Source organism: Agelaius phoeniceus, chromosome 4, assembly GCF_051311805.1.
Source record: "Agelaius phoeniceus isolate bAgePho1 chromosome 4, bAgePho1.hap1, whole genome shotgun sequence".
Taxonomy (NCBI): domain Eukaryota; kingdom Metazoa; phylum Chordata; class Aves; order Passeriformes; family Icteridae; genus Agelaius; species Agelaius phoeniceus.
Genome location: NC_135268.1, coordinates 50,959,023 through 50,980,120, shown reverse-complemented (window position 1 = coordinate 50,980,120; position 21,098 = coordinate 50,959,023). Strand labels below are relative to the sequence as shown.

General features: G+C 38.5%; 1 protein-coding gene across 1 annotated transcript in view; it reads left to right on the top strand.

Annotated features, from left to right (window-relative positions):
• LIMCH1 (LIM and calponin homology domains 1) overlaps window positions 1–21,098 on the top strand; it is a 175,217-nt gene that overhangs the window by 50,343 nt on the left and 103,776 nt on the right. Inside the window, exon 2 of the mRNA XM_077177579.1 lies at window positions 14,219–14,289. Coding sequence (XP_077033694.1) covers window positions 14,219–14,289 — 71 coding nt within the window. The remainder of the gene's footprint in view (window positions 1–14,218; window positions 14,290–21,098) is intronic.

Genomic DNA, 21,098 nt, shown 5'->3' with positions numbered 1-21,098 from the left:
CAAGTAACCAGAATGGAAGCTCGAGGGATATTTATCTAGACATTAGCTTTCTCTCCTGAGTGGAAATATTTCTTTTCTATTCTTGGCATAGAAAACTGGATAAGAGGGAATGCACTTGTGACTATAATAGCAAGAGTGAAATGATTGAAAATGGTACACGAGTGGAAAAGTGAATCAGAGCTGTTTGAAGAGGGTCATGACAATGTTGGTAAAGGGATCATGAGTTAGCATTAGGAATAGATTGAAATCAGCTTTGTGTTTTCAGTTTTGGTTTTATCTCCTCCACACAGTGTTGTGACAGCTCATCTAAATGCATCAGTTTGGATTTCTGGTCCTCCTGTTTACTGGGGATTTTTTTTCTCTTTATACACATGGGGTTTATTTCATAAGAAGAAATCACAAGGGTAATGGGTGCTGTGTGATCATGTGGGTCACTGACTTTCCCTGGACAAGTCTGGACATTGCCTTTTATCTTAGTAAGCCCTGCTGCACAGCTTTGCAAAGGTTATCTTGGAAAGTGTTACAGAAGACACAAATGGCAGGTTTGTGGATCTAGGTGTAGTGGCCTGCTTCTACATACAAAGTCTGCAAAAGGCATCACTGTCTGTTGATGATGTAGCAAGGGAGAGTATATTTGTTATTTTATTTGCCTGTCTCATTTTACAGAAACATTCCATCTTCCCCTACTACCTAAAGCACAAAAGAAAACCACTAAAATGAGAAAAAACAAGATTCTTTAATCTGATGCTTATCTCTAGAGAATCCTGCTTCAGTTGTTCTAATAAGTGGCCAAAATCGTTCTTGTTGAATGGAAATAAGCTGGAGAGGGAGTAGGACAAAATGGCATAACTGAATCATGGAGAGAATGTGCTTTTGTTCTGACCTAGGTAGAGGGGTGCTGAACAGTGTTCAAAGCCTGGCTTCAAATGTCTCCATGTTCATTTGAATTTGCTGTCTGGTTTAAATTGTAAACTCTGCTATGTAAAGACAAAGTTTTAAAGCAGCATATCTGGTTTTAACCCAGTAACCAAAGACCACAAAGTAATTTAACTTTTATTAGTCTTGGAAAAAATTTGAATACTTGCTGGCTTGTGGTTTGGATGTGAAACATACAAAAACAGTGTTATTTTTTCTGATGTCCAATCTGTTTTTTTCATATTAGTAGACATCCGATTTTGTTCCATTATACAATGATTCTTCAGACAGTAAGATATAATTAGCTCTTGAGACATAGTTTATTTAACTTGATAATTTTGTACTAATGCAAATGCCTTTGCATTATGTGGTGTCAGCTCATCAAGATAAAAATGAAATTGCTCAAATTAGTGATGTAAGGCTTCTTCTTATGCTGCTAGAGTTTGTATGAATGTGGGATTTCTAACTCTTGGAGACAGCAGCTGTGCTTTTCTGTAGGAGTTAACTTGCATCAAACAGACTTAATGTGTAGCTCCTAATGCATAAAGTACTTTCTGTCTGCAACTTAATTTTTATCCTCATGGATCTTCTCTTATTTTTGCCCAAGTCAAAACTTTAAGGAACCAGAGAAATTTATCAGACTTTATCTGAAAGTGAAATGCATAAACGTTATGGGATGCAGTACTATGCAATTAAGGCACCAAGCACTGGCTGCCCTTCTCTTCCTTCTCCTCCCTTGCCTCTCATCCACTAAGTGTTGAGGCAGCAGGAAAATTCTTTCTTTTAACATAAAAATATCCTGTTTTATTGCTGAATGGTAAAAATCAGTGGTGTTTTGAAAGGTAGAGAATGGTAGTAGGTAGAAGGTAGTATAAACAAGTATAATTTCAAGCTAATTGGGAGAAGTTTTCTAATAGTTTTTTAAAATGTGGAGTCAGAGTGAAGAGTATGCAAAACACTACAAAAGTGCTGGACTTAAAATTGTTCAGCCAACTTTGCAAGGATGGTAAAAACAGATGGTTGGAGAGTGTGCTGATAGTGTGCTGTTTTGGCTAAAATGAGACAGCTCATACTCAGATACCTGGTGCCTCTCATCATGTACAAAACCAGCAATGGTGGGCTTGATACCATAAGAAAAATTAGCTTTAAAACAGATTAACTGGCATAGTTAAATCATGTGGTGGTCGCAAATGTCTCAGCAGATCAGTCCTGGCAAAATAACACTGAGTTTCCAGCAGCCTCTCCAACTCCATATAAACCTTTTCATATTCTGCTGAGCCCCTCATCAGGGAGCAAAAAATAAGCAAACATTCAGAAACTGGATTGATTGCTAAGATGAAACTGTCCAAATATCAGGGAGGTGTCAATGATGCTTTCATAGCAAATAAACCTGTGTCTGTTACTTTTTTGTGTTTTTTCTTTTCTTTTTCCCCCTCTCATGGCAAGTCTTAAACACTTGCCCTTAATTCCAGATGACAGGTTGTTATCAAGCAGCTGTTCCTGGTGGCTTGCTGTAGGTGATTGCTTCTTCCAGCCTAAGCTGGGCAATATTTAGCATGAGAAGTTCAGAATTTGCACCTAATAAAGTCAGCTGATTACAAGAGACACTTTTAATTTTAGCCAGAGAAAGAAGCTTTGGGTTCTTCCTGAGCTTTCCCTTTTAAAACATCACAGGGGTTATCTCAGGTTTTAATATGGCTTTGGTGCACTTGCAGGCAGACATGATTGAAAAACTGTTTGAGCATGTGAACTCCACAACAAAGCTCCTGCTGTCATGCAGATATGCTGTCACATTAAAAAACAACAGGGGAGAAATACAATTCCTATAAGTGAATGCCTTCTCAAAAGACTGTTGTGGTTGATACACAGAATATCTGGATTATTTAAATAAATTGTAGGGTTTGTTTGATTTTTCCCCCTTCTTTGTGTATAATTTTGCTTGTAGATTAGGCAGGTATTCTTGTTCTGACAGTTCTGTTTCATTTTCCAATTTGTATGACAGGAGTATCCTTCCATGGTTGCACATGCAATATTACTGATGAATGCTACATAACATTGTCAGTACTATATGGTTTTAAAAAGGAAAAGAGAAATTTGATTATATTTATTTGCCTTTAATTTAATCTACTTAAATAATCTGTAAAATTTGAAAACAACCTATTTAGGAAAGTAGCTTAAAGAAAATGTTTCCCTTTTTAATATATTTCTATCATTAATTAATGATGAGTTTCAAGATCTATGGATTTTTTTAAATTTCAAATTAGAAGGAGGTTGCTGAGTGTACATGAGTGTAAGGAGGTACATGGAAAACCAATGTGCTGATAAAGGACTTCCTCTCATTTTGACATCAGAAAACTGTAAATTAACTAATTCTTAAAAGTGCTTTGCAATCCAACTCTGATGATATTTAAATATTCTTTTCAATGTCAATTGAATTCAATGTTGATTCCTGCCAGTGTTTCATGTTTAATATGGCATTGAGTTGCCCTTTTGACATGAGTGGGATACTCTGGATTGGTAAGAAAGAGTGAAAATGTCCTTGGGACAGGTCTAATTCTGTCAGGGAAGTGGCCGACTGAAAAGATTTCTTGGAATTGTAGAAATGTAGAAAATGTTTTGAAACTTGCAGTTCTTGTTGTTTAGATTGGAAATGTTAAGCATATTTTTAGTAGTCTCCTTTTCTAGTATTAAAGCATTATAGTGAATTAATTGCATTCCTTCCAATCCATTTTAGACCTTACATGATACCCACTATGAGTAAAAATAAAAGTTACAGTAGTTAAAATAATTGTTGGGCATTTTTTTCCTCTTCAGGAATTTATTTTCTACAAGGCTAAGTTGTTACATTTTATAGAAGGCAAATTTCTTTTACTGCTCTGAGTATATTTGAACAAGATGCTTAACCTAATTGTTTCTAGTATTTGTTTCACCCAACAATAAACAGGGCAGAGAATGGGCACCAGTGCAGCTCCTTGATCTGATGATGAGAGGTGCTCATTCTGTGTCTTGCTTCCTGGTCAGGTCTATCATGTCTTCAGAGCTGGTGCTTCTGGAACTGTCAGGGCTGGTGTGTTGCATAATGGATGAGCCTGAGCTGATGGAGGCAGCAGGTGCTCCAGTAATAGAAAAGAGCAGTGTTTATTATTGTTGTGTGCATCATCAATCCTCCTCCCTTTCTCCCTCTGCTTTCTGTGTCCTCCAAACAAAGGCTCCCTATATCTGCAGCAGCAGGGGAGAAAAGAGCAACAACTCACCCTGTGTAACATTGCTGGGTTTTGTCTCAGGGGCAACCTTGTAAATTGGTCTTGATTTGATGCTCAGGATCCATGAATGGATGTTTGTCATTGCAGGGGACAACAGTATTGATTTGTGAAATCTATTTAGCAGAAAACTCTTACTGATATTTGTTAACTGCCCTATTCCAGCTAAATCAGATGAATGAAAAATGGCTTTCAATCTAGTACTCATAATGCACTGCAAGATCCCTAGCTCCTGTGGGAGCAATCTGTTGAAAGATAGGTCTAAACATTCTTTAACTGGGGAAAGCTGTAATTTTTGGGAGAAGGAGGAGGAGGACAGAGAAATAAATAGAGGTTCTTAGTTCTGCTTAAGATGCTGATGACCCTTGGAAGTGTCTTTTCAAGAGTAAGCTGTGGTTTAAAATCTTACAGAAGTACTTCCTTCTCCATTTATAGGCAGTCAAATCTACCAACATCTCATGTCCATGTGCTCTAAGACATCAGCTGATTCTAGATAGTCTGCAGTGTTTCTCTTGTCTAGAGCATTAATGGCAGTCACCATTCCCTTTTGCAGGGCTATTGCCTGTCCTTCAGGATCTGGGTCAAAGGAACCATGGAGAAGAGTTGGGGAGAACAGAAAAGCAATTTTTTCCAGTAGAAGCTGCAGTGGAATTTCTATCTGCATGTAATGTCATCATAATTTAGAGAGAAATAGTTGTTCTGTTTCACCATACCTTCCCATTTAGCTTCTGGTGGTTTGATTCACTTATGGCAACATTCTTTTTGTGGCTATGTTGTGTTTTAATACCAGCTGGCAACCCCACAGCTGCTCACTCACTCCTCCTCTCCTGGAAGATCAGGGGAAGAGAATTGGATAGGTAAAAGTGAGAAAATTCATGGGCTGAGATAAGAATAGTTTAATATTAGAAATAAAATAATCCTACATTGTAATGATAAGGAAAAAACAAAGGGTGATCAATAAAACCCCAAAAAAGGCAAGTTTTGCAATAAAAACCTACTTCTCACCAACAACCAGCCAATGCCCAGCCAGTCCCTCAGCAGCAGCTTCCACACCAACCTTCCCTCTGCTGCACATGATCCATATGGTATGGGATATTTATCCCTTGGGTCTGTTGGGATCAGCTGTCCTGACTGTGTGCTCTCCTAAATTCTTGTGAGTCTAGTTTTATCCATGCTTGGTAGCCAAATGCTGTTTAAAAACTGGCTTATCTGGAAAAGCATTCAGAGTGGGAATGCTTTTCTTTAACTCTGTCTCTACAGAGGCAGGGACAAAGTAGATCTACTTCCAAAGAGTTATTAATAAAGGTCTCAAAAGTATATGACTGAATTAAGGTTAACCTTCTTTCTGCAGGAAAGTGGATCATTTTTTTTCAGTCTGTGATTTTTGAAATGCACTGTTTTTCCTGTTTAGAACTACCTGCTGGTAGTTCTGTGGTTTGTTTGCAAGTGACTGCAAAACCATGGCACACAGCCCTGTTCCTGCTGCAGAATGTGCCAAGGGAGGATCCAGAGTACAGAAGAAACATTCAAGAAGCTCAGATATTGTTCTCAAAAGTGTTGTGGTTTACCTCTTCCCCTTTTATTTGAAAGGAGCAAAGTTTTGCAGAGTTGTATTGATAGCAGATAGAATTACATCTTTCAGCAATGTTTGTATGACACATCTCTATTCCCCATGGACAGTTTCCTGCTTTGCTTGCTCTGGGCTTCCAGGCTTACTGTCTGGAAAATCAAGTCTTAAATGCCTTGCTGAGCTATACTTTTATATATATAGATATATATATATTTAAATTGCACAGACTGTAAATGGGACACTTTACATGTGGACTTGCCTTGAAACAACTGGATAATATTAAATTTAAAAGCTTCAAGGTAGACTGGTGCCTACTGATGCTCATCATTGGCATTTCAGAGGCTTCACTGAGACCTAAGACATTGAGTATCATCTTTAAATGGATGGTTAAATTTATTAATGTTTTGCTCAAGCGAACACTTAATTTCTTCAGAAAGGGAAGCTGGTGTCTCCTACCAGACATTTTTCATTGCAAAGTCTCAGTAGCAGTGCTGAGCTTTGGTAGTCTCTCTGACAGTGGTTAATGACAGGCTGAAGTGCTTCTAGTGCTGGGCCCCTCTAACTTGGAGCATCTCGTATGTGTGTATTCCTGTCTCTGTGCAGCTTTAAATGTGTGCAGTTTTAAAATTGTCTGCCAAGATGCACATTCCTGGCATAAAGCAACACACTGGTGTCAAAAACTGCTTGTCCAAGAAGTAGTGCAGTGGTCTTGTAAAATATAAATGCAGTGATTAATGTAAAATAGGTTAAAGCAGTGTAAAGTGGGGATTAGCAAATCTAGATACTACTGCAGTGATCCTATCATCTCCTACAGAGCTGTTGATCTCTTCATTGCTCTGAGGGTGAGACAAGATGTTGAGTTCAACGAGGAGTCTGCTGCCTGTGTTGTGCTTTGCTCTGCCTCTGCAGCTGTAACTGACAGAGCTTTAAACGCTTCTGATTCGGGACTGCCGAAACTTTCCAAAGCTGGAGGAGAGAAAATAGAGGGTTTTATTAACAGATGCTTCAGTTTCAACTTATAGATGATAGAGCATAGCATAAATCTTGGAGGAGCAGTTTGTCAAGCGCATGAGAAACCTTTTCTAGACCTAGAAAAAGAAGTCAAAGGATAAAAAACTGTCTGTTTTAATTCTTTGCTCTGTTAGACAAGGCCAGAAATCCAATTTCCTGTTCTGCTGGAAAGTTGCTAATGTAATCAACCTGAGCAAAGGAAAAAAATTTCTCCTGTCCTTTGCTAAAAAACATCTTTGACTTGGTGATAAAATATGAGGCAAATAGGTTGTTGGTGGGAGAGCTACTCTGTGTTCAGTAGCCAGAGTTTGAGTAATCTCCCTTCATCAGCACTGATTCCAGCTTCAAGAAGAATTAATTAGGGAAAACATAAGAGCTGAATCAACAGTTTCTGCTTTTGAGACTAGTTCCCTGTATACACTTTTCTTTCTGTATGTAACTGAAGAGGTACAATAAAAGGCAGTGTGAATGCTTGTCTGTCCATGGAAAGCCCCAGGGAATCATACAGAAACAAGTTCATGATAACTTTAATTAGCCTTTCATTTGTCAGAGAGCAGACTGCTTATTTAGCCTGGTTGGGTAAGAAAGTAAGACCTTGGGAAAGGGTGTTCATGATAGTAATTACAAGGCATCTGCTCCTCTTCCCTTCAAAGGTGCAGGGGCTGCCATTTTGTACTGGTGCACCCTGAAGCGGGGTGGGTTGAGTAAGGCCAGACTCTCCAGACAGACAGGGCTGGATTAAATGAGGGCCTTAGACTGAGGAGGAGCATGCTTGTCTTCTGGTGTCTTGTACCTTTGGCTTCACATCATGTGTGCTCCTCTGATCGCTGCTCCTCTGACCATCTGCATGGAATCCTGTTTTCACAGAAAAGAGCAAGCAGCTAAAGAATGTTTTATTATGGTAAGATGTACCTTCCTCCAGGTACAAGTTATTTTCCCAAAATAGTGCTTCATCTTCCTTCTCCCTACTCAAAAAGTAGGATGAACACTTAACTGGTAAATCTGTGACAAAACCTACAATTCTCCCCTTCTTTAATTCCCATTAAAACTAAGAAAGGGATGATGGATTTCTATGAGGTTTTTAAAGGATTTTTTAATTTATTTTTTTAACAATAAAAAGAACCCTAAATTGAACAATTGACTAAAACCACTCTAGGTTGGTCTGTCATATCTGTCATCTAGTACCTAATTTTGATAACACTGGAGATAAGAGTGTGGTTGCCCATAAAACAATGCAATGCCAATCTACTGACTGTCAGATACAAATTAGATGTAACAGATGATCTGATGCTAGGTGAAGCTTTCAGGGCATGTGCTGCAGCCAAGAGAAATCTGATAGAAGTAGTTTTTAAGTTCCCTTCCTGCTCTTTGCTCTCTTTCTTCACAAAATGTTCAACCTTGACTGAAATGTTTTCTGCCCCACCCCACCCCAAAGGGAAGGCTGCAATATCTGGCAATGCACCTGGAAATGTATACAAACAGCATAAGGGAAGAGAGATGAAAAGGCAGCTGATTTTACTCTATCATTAAATTTTAACACTCCCTAGCAGCTTGCCAGCCAAACAGGATTATACTACCAGATGTCCTGGCAGAAATGCACACGGCTCTGCAAGATCATAAATCCAAGCAACGTATGGCAACCCTGCATGTTTAATACTACTGTTAGCAATGCAGAATTTCAGTGTGGAAAGCTCTGGTGGTGAGCAGGATTTAGCAAAGACAAAATCTTCCCAGACTTAGCTTTAAAGCCTTAGGTAGGGTAATAGCTGCTGGTGTGTACTACTCTTTCAGTATTTTTTTGTCGTGTCTCCTAAACAAAGTACTAACTGAGCCAGTTTGGTCTACGCTTTAAATATAGGTGTCCATCCATAGAATCATGTCCTCATTAATCTGTGCAAAGGATCAGAAAAAAACCCCAGCTGTTGTGGCTTTTTCAGTTGCTGCTCCCTCCATGGAAAACAAAAGGCAGTGACTAGCATCCCTAAGTAAATAAATTATTCCTTTAGTGAGGACTTAGAATTGGGCCCACCAAAGGGGAGTGTGTTTGTATCAGTGGATATGGTTTTTCCATGCTATATGTTGACTAAACTGTCAGCTGACCTGATTAGCAGTGTGCCAGAAGGGAATTTAAAGCAAATGGGGGAGAATATGCTATTTTATTCTATTGCTGCTAGAAAAAGTGAAATTTATATGAAGTATTAAGAGTGAGTCAGTTTTTTGTCTCATCAAAGAATAATATGAGGATGAAAAGTCAGAGGAAAAGAGAAAAAGGGACTTCAGTACAGGTAGTTAACATTTTTAGGCAAATTGCAGTTAAACTTAAGTGACCAGGCAATGGAAGACCTAAAAATAATAAGTCTTTTCTTTGCAGATTAATCTTGCTACCCAAGTGTGAAATCTCCCCTCATTCTCCCATATATTCTTTAAATTTTCAAGTTCTGTATCACAGAATTTCAGGTGGTTTATTGCTGGCCACATTAGTCATTCTGAGCTCATGCTGGTTTTGTCCCTGAGAGTAGAATTGCACACTAGAGATGTTTGTTTGCTCTTTTACTGATTTCAGTAGTAAATTACCTCAATACTGTAAAGCCTTTTGGAAGGCTTTGAGCAGAGTGCTTGTCATCATTCAGCTTTACTGGAAGACAGGTATGTTAGATCTGTGGTCGTTGCCCCTGGAAAACTCCATTCATTCAATATTCAAGTTTCTCTGAACTAAATCAACTACCTTCCTAGTATTTGTAATAAAGCTGTTCAGGACTGATTTGCATTGCTATGATTTTTAGCAATTTAAATGCCTCTGTGACATAAGAGAGAGGGAACTTCTGCCTAGATGATGTGTTGTGTCCACTTTTGCAGAGACATTGCATGATCCATAGGTGGCTGAGCCCGGAGCCAGTGAAGGGTCTCCAGGCTCCATGGCACTGTCATAGCAATGCAGTGCAATTCTGGGCTGCAAAAGTGAAGCTGGCTGTGACTGGACAGGTTCTTTAGTTCAGAAATAGCTTGCCTATGTTATATGAAAATGGAATTTAACTTGCATATTCATCTTATTAGTTCACATTATAACTCAGAAACAGGGAAGTAGGAATTCATTACTCAAGAGGAGCCAAATCCTGATGTCCTAAAAGCTGTCTTGCTTCTTTTGGTGGTTTGTGTTCCCTATTGCTTGTACAATCCAATGCTTTCTATATACATACCTGATTATTACAGTTTAAGCCTTACTTTTATATAATCCTAGTTAAGTAGCAGGACCTGATTTTTTCATTTAAGAAAAAAAAATACGTAGGGGAAAATAATAGCACAAAATGGAAAGGCATCATACTCCCATACAAAGAAATGAACAGCTTATGAAATGCGTAGAAAATCTTCCTCTCTTTACTGTCATGCTTCATAAGCTCTCAAAAACACATAATGAGAAACAGAGACCTCTTTTGCTGTGCCTCTAATTTTTTCTGCATAACATGGCATTTTCAGATGTGCACCTAGAAAATGAATCTAAGTGTTTTCAGTGTGTTATCCCTGATGACCAAGTGTTTATTCAACTACTTATATCTTGTTGGCCTAGATAACCTTCACCTGAGGCTAGCATCTGTTCACTAATTTGTCACCTTTTCTTTTTCATGCCCCTAAGCTGTTTTGACAAGAGAAGCTTTGCAAGCTCTGTCTCAGGAAGCACCACCAGCAATATAAAAATGCAAGGAAAACAACATAAAGTGAAGCTTTGGGAAAATAAAGTTGTACAATATGGTAATGGTTAGTGGCTGGATGACAGCCATCCTTGATGATATAAATTTTCTAGCATGTGTAACTGCAAAGAACAAAAGAGTTAATCAGCAACAATGCAATATATGTCAAGTGTTACTGTATGCAAATATGTATTGAAGCTGTTGCCATGAAAAACTTTAATTACTCATTTTAAGTTCATATCCTGTTTTTAAGTGACAGGGAAGCTGAGAAATACACCCGGAACTCAAATAATTGCCCTGGTTGCAACACTTGTAGCTTTTTACAGAGAGGAAAATATCATCCAGATGATGAATAAAAATAACACCTCCTCACATAAATAAAGCACACAGTAATAAATGGTACTGTTTTGCTTCTGTTCTCTATTTTTAATTTCCAGTATGACAGGGAAATGCAGCTTTTTTCCACTCAGCTTTATAGCACTTATTAAAGAAGTGAGAGGCTATTCTAATCATTAGCAAGATACAGTTTGTGTTTTGTCTTTAAGGTACTTTGTTCTAACTTTGGCACCCTGGCACCACAATAATTACTGTATGCTGCCATTGCAGAGTGGATAGGGAACTCTTCCATCTATCCTGCTTCATCCTGCACTGCCTAAGTGTGCTGGTCCGTACCAGTGAGGTGGGAAGAGTGCAAGGCGGAAGATGGAGTTGTGTCTCCAAAGCATGCAAGATGTGGCAGTCTGGAAGCCTGGCCTTGCAAAGAAAGGCCGGGTATCAAAAGTTCTCTCAGTTAACATCTTGGGTTTTCATGTTGCTTTTCTTTTTTTTGTCCTTTCCTGAAGACAGCAGTCCAGAATAGAGTACCTTGCATCTGGTCATGACTGGTTTCTGCAGGTTCAGTTCTGATCACCAATTCTCTGTACTATGAAAGTGGATGGGCTAAATATCTGTTCTTCCATTTTGCAGTTTACTGTACCTGGTTGCAAATGAACAATTTCCTTTTTTCCAGTGAAGCTCAGTAGAAGCACTGCAAATGCTATCCTTTAGTCCTTGTTTGTCAGTGTTTTCAGAGTTTTATCCAGCAAACTGGAGGCTTTTATTTCCTGAGATAGGAGATGAGCTAGTAAGAACAGACCACTGCTTATATCAATAAATGAACACAGTCCTGTGATGTATGCAGATTTTTTGTGATATCACGGCTAATGCACATACTTTCATTATTACTGGAGTAAAGTATGCACTTTGCTATGTGGGATTCTTTGTGTGCAAATATGAGAGTGCCAATCCTTTTGCTTGAAGTCTCTTTGTCTCCTCCTGCTCTGGGTGTGCTGAGCAGAGGTTATCTCAGCAATGTGCACCAGGCTGGCCTGTGGCCTGCAGTAGTTTTTCATGAGGGTTTGGCCCAAAGTGGCCTCTGCAGAGAAGGAGGTGCATGTGCATGTGTGCACCAAGAAACTGAGCTCTGGTTTCCTCTGGAAAAGGTGGATCCAGCTTCTTCCTTCTCTCAGTCCCATTTTGGGTTTATCTTTGTCATTTATAATGTCATCTTCGTGCTTATTTTTAGTTTCTAGCCTTTCTCTGTTGAACTGTTTTTACATTTTAATTGACTAAATCAGGAGACTTGTAGGTGATTAATGTTTTCCCTCTGCAGCTGCATCATCTAGAACAGGCATAAACCTTGCCATGCCTCATTTACTTCCAGTTCCTTTTCAAACAGACATGCACTGTTCCTGGACCTTCCTGTCTTTCCTCACCTCCTGTCAGTGTGTGTTGTACCTCTCACTGGATGAATTCGTGTGCCAGCTGTGCACCTGTATTTCATGATTTTATTTATGCAGACAGAAGTAGTGTATGAAACCTTCCTACATCATTAGTAATAACAGCGATACTCATGTGACAGCTTTTGGCAGGCAGAGTCCTGAATTGTGGTAATAGTTTCAGTACTGCTCCCTGATAAATGAGGGTCTTCAACAAATGCATAAGAAGACTGATCTCCGTATCTGGGACATTTGGTCTTGAGGAGTGAAATAAGATGACTATAATTTTTCTTCAATTTTTTCACAGATGAAAAAACTACTTGGAGTCAGGCTGTTATGGAGTAGCTTTTCTTGCTTCTTTCTGTACTATATCTTGTGGATGAAACAAAAGTTTCAGTTTTGATATGCTCCACCTATAATTTGTCCCAAATGCTAATGTCATGATTTTTCACAATTTATTGTCATGATTTTCCCTTGTCCCAGCAGATCAAGATTAGAGATTATTTACTATGTCTAGATCTAGTTTAAATGGTTAAAGGTATTTACTACAAATTACATGTGGTTTCTTCAGAGATATGAGCACAACACAGTGCCTTGTTCTTCTTTATGCATTTGTGTAAGATATGATTGTCCACTGATGCTGTTATGATACATTTTTCAGAGTATGGGAGAACTTCCTTCACATTGAGCAGAACAATATGTTTATAATTTAGGGAAGGATTAGATTTTAGGCTTTGCATATGCATTTCAATTTGCATATGCATTTCAATTTAAAAAGTGTTGCTCTCTGTCCAAGACTGCCCAGCTATAACCAGCATTTCTGAAACTGATGCATTTGCTAATCCTGTGGGACAGTTGCAACTTGTCAGTTTTTATAAATTGCTGTCTTTATGACAGGAAACTAGGAGGGCAAGGGTCTTATATCTGAATATAACAGCAAGGAGAAAACAGGGACATAATGACAGATGTGTCCCCAAGTCACTGTTCTCTAGGGTGGAAGCAACACCCAGAGCACGGTGCTTGCTGAAGGACTGGATGAAAGCCATGAGAACTCTATAAGCATCCGGTAAATGTTTTGCCTGGGTAAAGAGAAGACCTCCTGCAGGACAATTAAAACTGTTTTTTTTTATTTGTATTGTTTCTGTTCAGTGCTTTCTAAACATAGTAACTATTTTTATATCTTTTGTGATCCTAATAAAATTATTCTTTACTTTTAACTGAACATATTTGCTGAGAATGATATGAGGGTGAATAGCAAGACATTGTCAACACAGTAGTGAGTCATAAAGGGGGGTTCAGTCATGCAGTTGTAGCATCCAGCACCCTCAGGTGAGATTGGGATTCCTGGAAGGTTTCTAGCTGGTCCATCCCTAAGCAGCACAGAATGGCTTAAGAGCTTGTGAGGCAATGTGTACCTCCTGGTCCAAGTCTACCTGGGGGGACCCTAAGCTTCCACTGAGTTTGTATTCTCTTCACATTCATGGTTGAATTGCTGATGTGAAATATCTTTTAATATGACCAGGAGTATTGAGGCACGTGTCTGAAGGGCTATAACTCACGCTATTGCTTTCAATTGTCATTGCTTATTCTATGAAATTTGATAAGGGCTAAAGCTCAAGGCTGGTACAAAATGTTTAATGTGGTGCAAAAAAAGCAATAAAAATACATAGTTTGTCTAAATGCAGTAGTTTTAAAATTCAAAGCACTATAAAATAAAACTTCTAAAATATTCTGAAAATTACGTTGTAGTTTTTGTTTTGTCATTTTTTTTTTAGTGCTAGAAAACAGTCTGCAATTGCAGACTGCAATTGCATTGGCTGGAGCAAATACTTTGTCCTATATGTTAAATAGCTTGATGAAATGGGAAAGAGAAATGGACATTGCTTAGTCCTTTGCAAGGCCTGTAAAGCTCAAATGTTCCTTACACAGCAGATGCTCTAACTGAGTATTATGAATTGCACTTGTAAAGCTCACTCTCTAATAGATGTCACTCTTTTGTTTCCCTCTACTCTTTTGCAGCAAGTGACGGGCAGAAGTTTTGGTGAGAAAGATTTTCGTTCCGGATTAGAAAACGGCATTCTTCTGTGTGAGTAAGTAATGCTTACAGTTTTGAGCCTTGAATACAATCTTGACTAAAGTAGAAAACAACCTTAGCTTGTATGTTCCATTGTTGATTTCCTTTTGAGAGTTTTGACATTGCACATAGTAGTATTTCACTGCAGTATAATTTCAGTGCCAAAGCTATTGTTATGGTGAGGGTTGAAATGTGGCTTAAAGAAAGCAGGTTTTATAAAATGCTTCCCTCACTCCACCCCTGGTCCTCAGCTAAGTTATGTAAAACAAAAATATTATGTTTGTTTTTTGGTTTCCTTTTATTTAATGTTGTTAACCACAGATTGGCAAATGGTGTTCCACACCGGCCTGTGTATGTCTCTGCCACAGTGAGGCGTTTTGGACCAACTCCAAGTCTGAACGCTGTCAGGAGTTAGCCATCTGAATACCATCAATACACAGCTGCTTTAATAGTTTCTGGAAAGGTTAGGTATCCTCTAAATTTTGCCTAAAGGTGTGTTTCAATGACGTATTTTGTAATTTTTGGATGAGAGACACGAGCCAGCTCTTGCACATTTCTCTCTGTAGTTCTAGTGGCTAGTTTTTAGGAAGAGTCTTCCAAAACCTTGTTAAGGTTTACATGCTAAAGCTGGTGACTTCTAAGAGCAATTTGGAAATATGCCCTAATGCCCTTAGCCCTGTGAAAATCAGATTGTCAGGCATTTGGGAGAATCTTCTGATCTGAATCACCTGCATGGACCAATTTCTTTCCCTGGATATGATTGTCACTGAAGTTGATAAAAGCTGTCTTTGCACACCAGAATGATGAAGCTTGTGCAAAACTGAGTCCATACTTATAAAGGAGATCTCCTGAGATGTGTAGCTGGACAATTGCAGCTATCGGTAAAGTTTTATACTCTTCCAGGTAATTGCACTTGGAAGCTGTTTTCAGCAGTAGAGTTAAGCTAATATCCTGGAACTCAGCTCTAGGTAGCTTACCATAGATCTGAAACCTACTTGTGTAAATACTTTTATATGTCTCACTGGTGTCATTAGTCAGACAGCTTGAACTTTAGCTTTTAAAGGTGAAAAAATAGAAAGGAAATGATGTGATCTATTTTGATTGCAGTTGCGTGTCTTTGCTGAGGAGTGGCTTTGGGACGAGGGAAGTAGCTGTTATTGTTGATCAAAAGTTGTGTAACTCAGAAGGAGCATACCCTCTTTGTATTTAAGGGTTGCTTCTCACACAAAATCTCTCTCCTGTGTGTGTTGAAGGGAAGTGCTGTGTGCTGAATCACTTCTCAGTGCTCTTTGAATGTTAAGGTTGAATTGTGTTGCATGAAAAACAAGGGCTGTGTATTTCAAGCTTAGATTGTAATCTTATCTGCAAATAAGCAGAGGTAGTCTGATTTAAATACTGTAAATCTTTAAGATGGAAGGCTTAACTAACTAATGTTTTGCTAATGAGACTAATAAATATGTATTTCTTAGAAGGTTGTGAGCTCCATAACCAGGTCAAGGGACTTGGTTATACTACGGAACTGTTCTGTGATATTGGGCAAATTGCTTGTCCTCATTTACCATTTGTGGATCAGTGAAAATCAGCCTGAAGGAATCTGTCTCCTCAGCCTCAAATCTTAAAAGCCGTGAAGTTTGTATTGCTCTTGTTTAGCAAGCTGTTAGCTAGTGTGTAAAACTCTATTAGGCTACAGAGCATTAATGAGAAAGTCACCAAATTGGTCCTCATGACAAACTACCTATAGCACTGGCAGTAGAAGTGTACTCCTCACTGGTTCCAAGTCCACTTAAAATAGAGAACTCAACAGAAATTTTTGGATTCAACACTGAGAACTTCCGGAATATCTTGAAAAGTACTTTGGCAAGTGAATCACTGATAGTTAATTTTTTATCTGTTGCTCAGTGAAGAGCACTGTAAAGCTGCCACAAGCAATCCTGTCTTTCTAAACAGTACCTTTACTAATAGCTAGTAACTGTCTTTCTAGACAGTAACTTTACCAATAGCTGCTTTTTGTCACTTATTGGAAAATTACCAGGCTACCTAATGAAAAAAATGTAATGGTATACAAGCTTTCTCTTAACTCCCCGTCAGTCTGCTGTGCTTTCATTGCGGCTGACTTCAACAAGTAGATGAAAACCTGATCTAAGACAACTTCAGAAGACAAGAAATAAATTATAGCTGTCTTGGTTTCTGAAGATGGAAGAACTCATTGGTTTTGGTCAAGTTTTATCTGATTTGTTGAAGTTTTGGAGAAAAGCAAACTTACCTCTGTTCTTACCCACAGGACAGTACTCACTGCAAGGGGCATTAACTGACAACTCATAGCCAGACACTTATGTGGGTGATATCCATATGAATGTGGAATATCTGTGCTTAACTTCCACGTGACTGTTTCAGGGTTTTCCTCACCCGTTGTATTTTGTGAGGAAGACTGAAAGAGAGCTTGGGCTCTGCGGGATTGCAGCAGCTAGAGGACTGGAAACTGCTGTCAGGAAGGGGGACACAGTCAGCATGCCTTGAATGTCCCAAACATATCTCAAGCTACCTTCAGGCTTTGCAGGTGTTTTGCAGAAGGAAACAGGGATGTTACCATGCCAGAGTCCATTCCCCAAAGAGTCTGGTATGTGCAAAAGGGTGCAGGGGGAATCTCTGTGTCTGTAGCAGGATTGTTTGACCCTTATACACACTAATGCCAGGCCCGCCTCCACTTGAACCCAATTTTGATGTCCTAGACAGCCTACAGACACAAGCAGACATCACTACACTGGTTATAAATGATTCATTCACATCTAGCAACAATCCACATATTTTAAAAAATGAAAATGAATTCAAGTGTGCAATGCCAAAAGCTCAGGCTCTTGGGATGAACGGGTTGTGGAGCAGTGCAGATGTGCATGCCTGCCACAGGAACCTGCAAGCCTTGCACCTGCCTCTCCGGTGGTGTTTGTGCTGCGGCATTTCGATCTGGCCTCTGTACGAACTTTATAGCTTGACGCACTCAGCTGAGAGCTGAGGGGCATATTTAAACAATGCAGGATGCCATAAAGCAACAAGTCAACAGATGAGAGCAACACAAGCCCTTTATTCTTTCTGGCTGGTGGAAAGCCCACTTGTGCAGTTGCCCAGACAGTGGTGACTCTAATTGTTCACTCAGCTGTGCTGAGAAGCCAGTGACTATGACTTCTGTTTGTCTGAAATGAGTTCATGTTTTTTTAGCATAGCTCTCTGACATCAGTGCAGATGGTGATTTGAGCAGGGATATAATAGCTATATAGGCAGAGGCAGTTCTTTCTCTGTTCATGCTTTGTGAATTAAATTCTCATATGAAAAGACTGAAGAGTTTCTGCATGGGTGGGCAAATATGCCTTCCTGGGGTCATGGTTGAAAGCTATATGATGCAGGAATACAACACCAGTAGCAGGAATATCACTGGAAATCCCCTATTGCTTCTCCAGCACATGTTCAATTTTTTTTCTCCCTTGTTACATAGCTTTCATGTTTAGGTTTGACCCAGATATTATAAGAAGCTAGAGGATTAATCAGAAATAAATTAGATCTGGTTGTGCAATGCTTAGGTGTTCCTATGCTATGGATTCAGACATCTGAATGAAGGTTGACTGCCAAAAAAAGTGCATATCCTGTGTCTCTGTCTGCCCTGCTGGTCTGGCCAGTTCTGTTGTGTTTTTTGAAACAGCAGTTAAGGAAGTCAAGATTCCTTCTATTTCTAACCATGCAACAATTTCTATAAATAAGTTTAAAAATTATTACAAGAAGAAAAAATGCATATCTTGCTGCAACCTTGACCTGTTGTTTCTGCTCTAATATCCTTGCAAATGTATTTTCAATTTTTTTGCCCTTCCCCTTGCTGCCAACCTCCCCTTGTCAAGCAACTGCAGGATTCCTTCCTTCGTGTTGGGTATTCAGTAGTTAAAGAGGTCTCTGTAGGGATGTGAGACTTCAAAAATTTGAGTTAATTGCTTGCTTTGATATGATTATCCAAACAGAATTATATTATTATATGATTATCCAAACTGAAAGTTTGTATTAGTAGTAATGAGATTCTAATGTCAGGAACAGGACCAGACCATAAAGAAGAATAACAACAACAATTGGGATGTGGATCCTGGGCAAAAGACCTTAAACAATGAACAAAAACAGTTGGATATTAGCAGAAATTATTTGGCTTTGCAGTTGAGTCTAACAACATCATGATTGCGTGTAATACCTTGAGTTCTGTATGTAGAACATTTTAGCTGCATGTCTGGTTTATGTGTGTATTAAAATCAATTTATAGCAGAACATGCAGGCAAAATAAATCTGATTTTTCTCAAGCATGAAAGTTCTAATAAATATTTCACTGCACATCATACACGTATAAAGATGAAAAAAGACTAACTGTATGTGGTTAAAGATGGATGTCACTTTCCTGTGCAGTTCTGGAAACCAACTTATGAGCAGTTTCCCAAGGTCTTCTGGGTTTTTTAGAGAGTTATTTTATCTATTAGCACGTGGCATTATGTAACTTTGTAAAATGTGCAGAAACTATGATTATTCTTTGAAACTATGCTTATTCTTTGACTCTGTAACTTTTATGCTGTTGTTTGAAAGAGGAAATACAAAGATGTTATATTGTTTTTAAGTAATCTTAGTAAAATTGTGTATGTACAGTGAACTAAAAAAAAAGTTGTACACTTTAGCTCCTGTAGGATAATATATAGGAAAGGCACTTCTCTTCTGCTGTGCATAATTTGAATATATGCTCTTAAAAAGTACAAGAAAGTTTTTAGATTTTACTTTTAAATAAAAAAGATGATAAATTAATAATGCACATAGATTACTTTAATAATATTTAAAGCAAATATGATAAGTTACTAAAAATCTGACTCAGCTGAAAGTGATTATGATCAAGAATTACTTAAAGGAATTTATCATTTATTCTGTCATGATAATTATTTTCTTCCACAAGTAAGAAATCCCCTTAGCTTGTGTTCTGCATGTTGATGGTGATGAATGAGCTGCATTTTCTCATCCTGGTTCTGGTGCATCTGACCAAGCTTTGAGCTGACATAAATGCAGTTTTCAACAAGGGCTGGCTGTGTGCCAGATCGGCACAAGTGTAATGCTGTGGAATAATAAAACAGTTGTGCTCCGAGTCAGTGGCACCGTGAGGTATGTAGAACAGCCTTTCCTGTATATATGGTGTTTCAGTCCTTCTTCTTGCAAGTTAATGTCACTTATGTCATCTGGTAGGGGAAAACAAATAGTCTTTGTAGGTGATAGGATTTTTCAGATATGTCATTCTAATTGTCTGTCAGTACTATGGGCCTGGCATCAGTTCAGCACTTGGCTGTGTAGTGAAGAGTGGAGAAGTCAGTGGATGCCCAGCCCTTATGCTTAATTACTATTTTGCTTGACTTTTCTATTCTTGGAAATCAAGAAGGTATTTGAGTTTCATAGGCATATTTCAAGTTTTGAGTGTGACTCATGTTTGAGGTGAGAAGGAGTTGGTGTTTTCCTGTGGTTTTCAGGCTCCGTGCTGTAAAGCCAAAACATTATCAGCATCATGAATTTGGCTTGTCTCCAGGTTTGAGAGATGGGCCCCAAGGCTCATTAAGCATTAAGATTTAGGTTCATGTGAGGACATTTCAAATAGTTTTATATGAATACAGAGTCCTTAATCTGTAAGTTTTATTGCTGTTTCATAATGAAGAGCTATTTATTAATACAGTTTAGATGAGGGGCCAAAGGTAATGTAAACCCTAATGCTAAGCCTGTGATGAGAAGAGGGGAATAGACAGTGAGGGGCATGCTTAAACAGTCAGAATGACCTGTCCTTGTATGCATTTTTGCAGACTGAATAGTAGAGCTTTATCACTGATGCTTGCTTACTGACAGGGCAGGAGACTGTGGAGCACTGATCCACTCAAAAGGAGTGTTGCTCAAATGCAAGGCAAAGTAATCCTGTGAGAAGTTTCAGCTTTTCAAGAGTGTATGTTTAAGAAAGCATATTTAGCAGTTTTAGAAAGCACATCCATGGCCATTGCTACTTAGTGTAAAAACTATGCATGAATTGTAAATTTATAGGTGCATGAGATGCTCTTCACATCATCAGTCCTTGTGATTGAAGGTTGTATATAAACAGCTTGTGAAGTTACATTCTTCCCTGTTGCCTTTCTTGAGCTGTTTGCAAGGCCTCTATTTTGTTCATATTTTTTGTTTTTGGCAGAGCACGACTAATGCAGTCCTGTGTTTGGAATATTGTTTTCTCAATACTATATATTTGCATAGGTCTTTATTAAGGTTCTACATATTAGACTGGACTGCGAGCCCTTCATAAGACAAAGGCAGTTCTGTCCTGCTTGTTAAAAAAACACCTTGTTCATCTGATTCTAAATAAATGATGTCAGGGGCATCATTAGCAATCACTCAAGAATGTTTTCCCGAAAATATTTTTGTGACCTCAGGAACATGTTTATATTTTGAAACTTCTTAGCCATGTCTTTTGCAACAAAATATTTTGACTTTTCATTATTCACTGTTTCAAGGTGATTTGTTCATCTTTAAGACTAGTAGTGGATTTTTCTGTCCTTTTAAAATATTTGGGGGCATTTTGGAGCTGCTAATAGACCATGAGTTAAAAATATGTGGATACTGAAGCTGTCTAGGCTAATAATTATCAAGTGCTGAAAGACTGCTTGTTTGAATGTAAGTCTGTAAAACTTGATTTGAAGAGAGAAATCTCTCTGTGAAGGTTTACTGTGGATAGAATTTCCTGAATTCTCAAATATGAAATGCCCTTTGACTTTTAGATCAGATCATTAGTCAGCT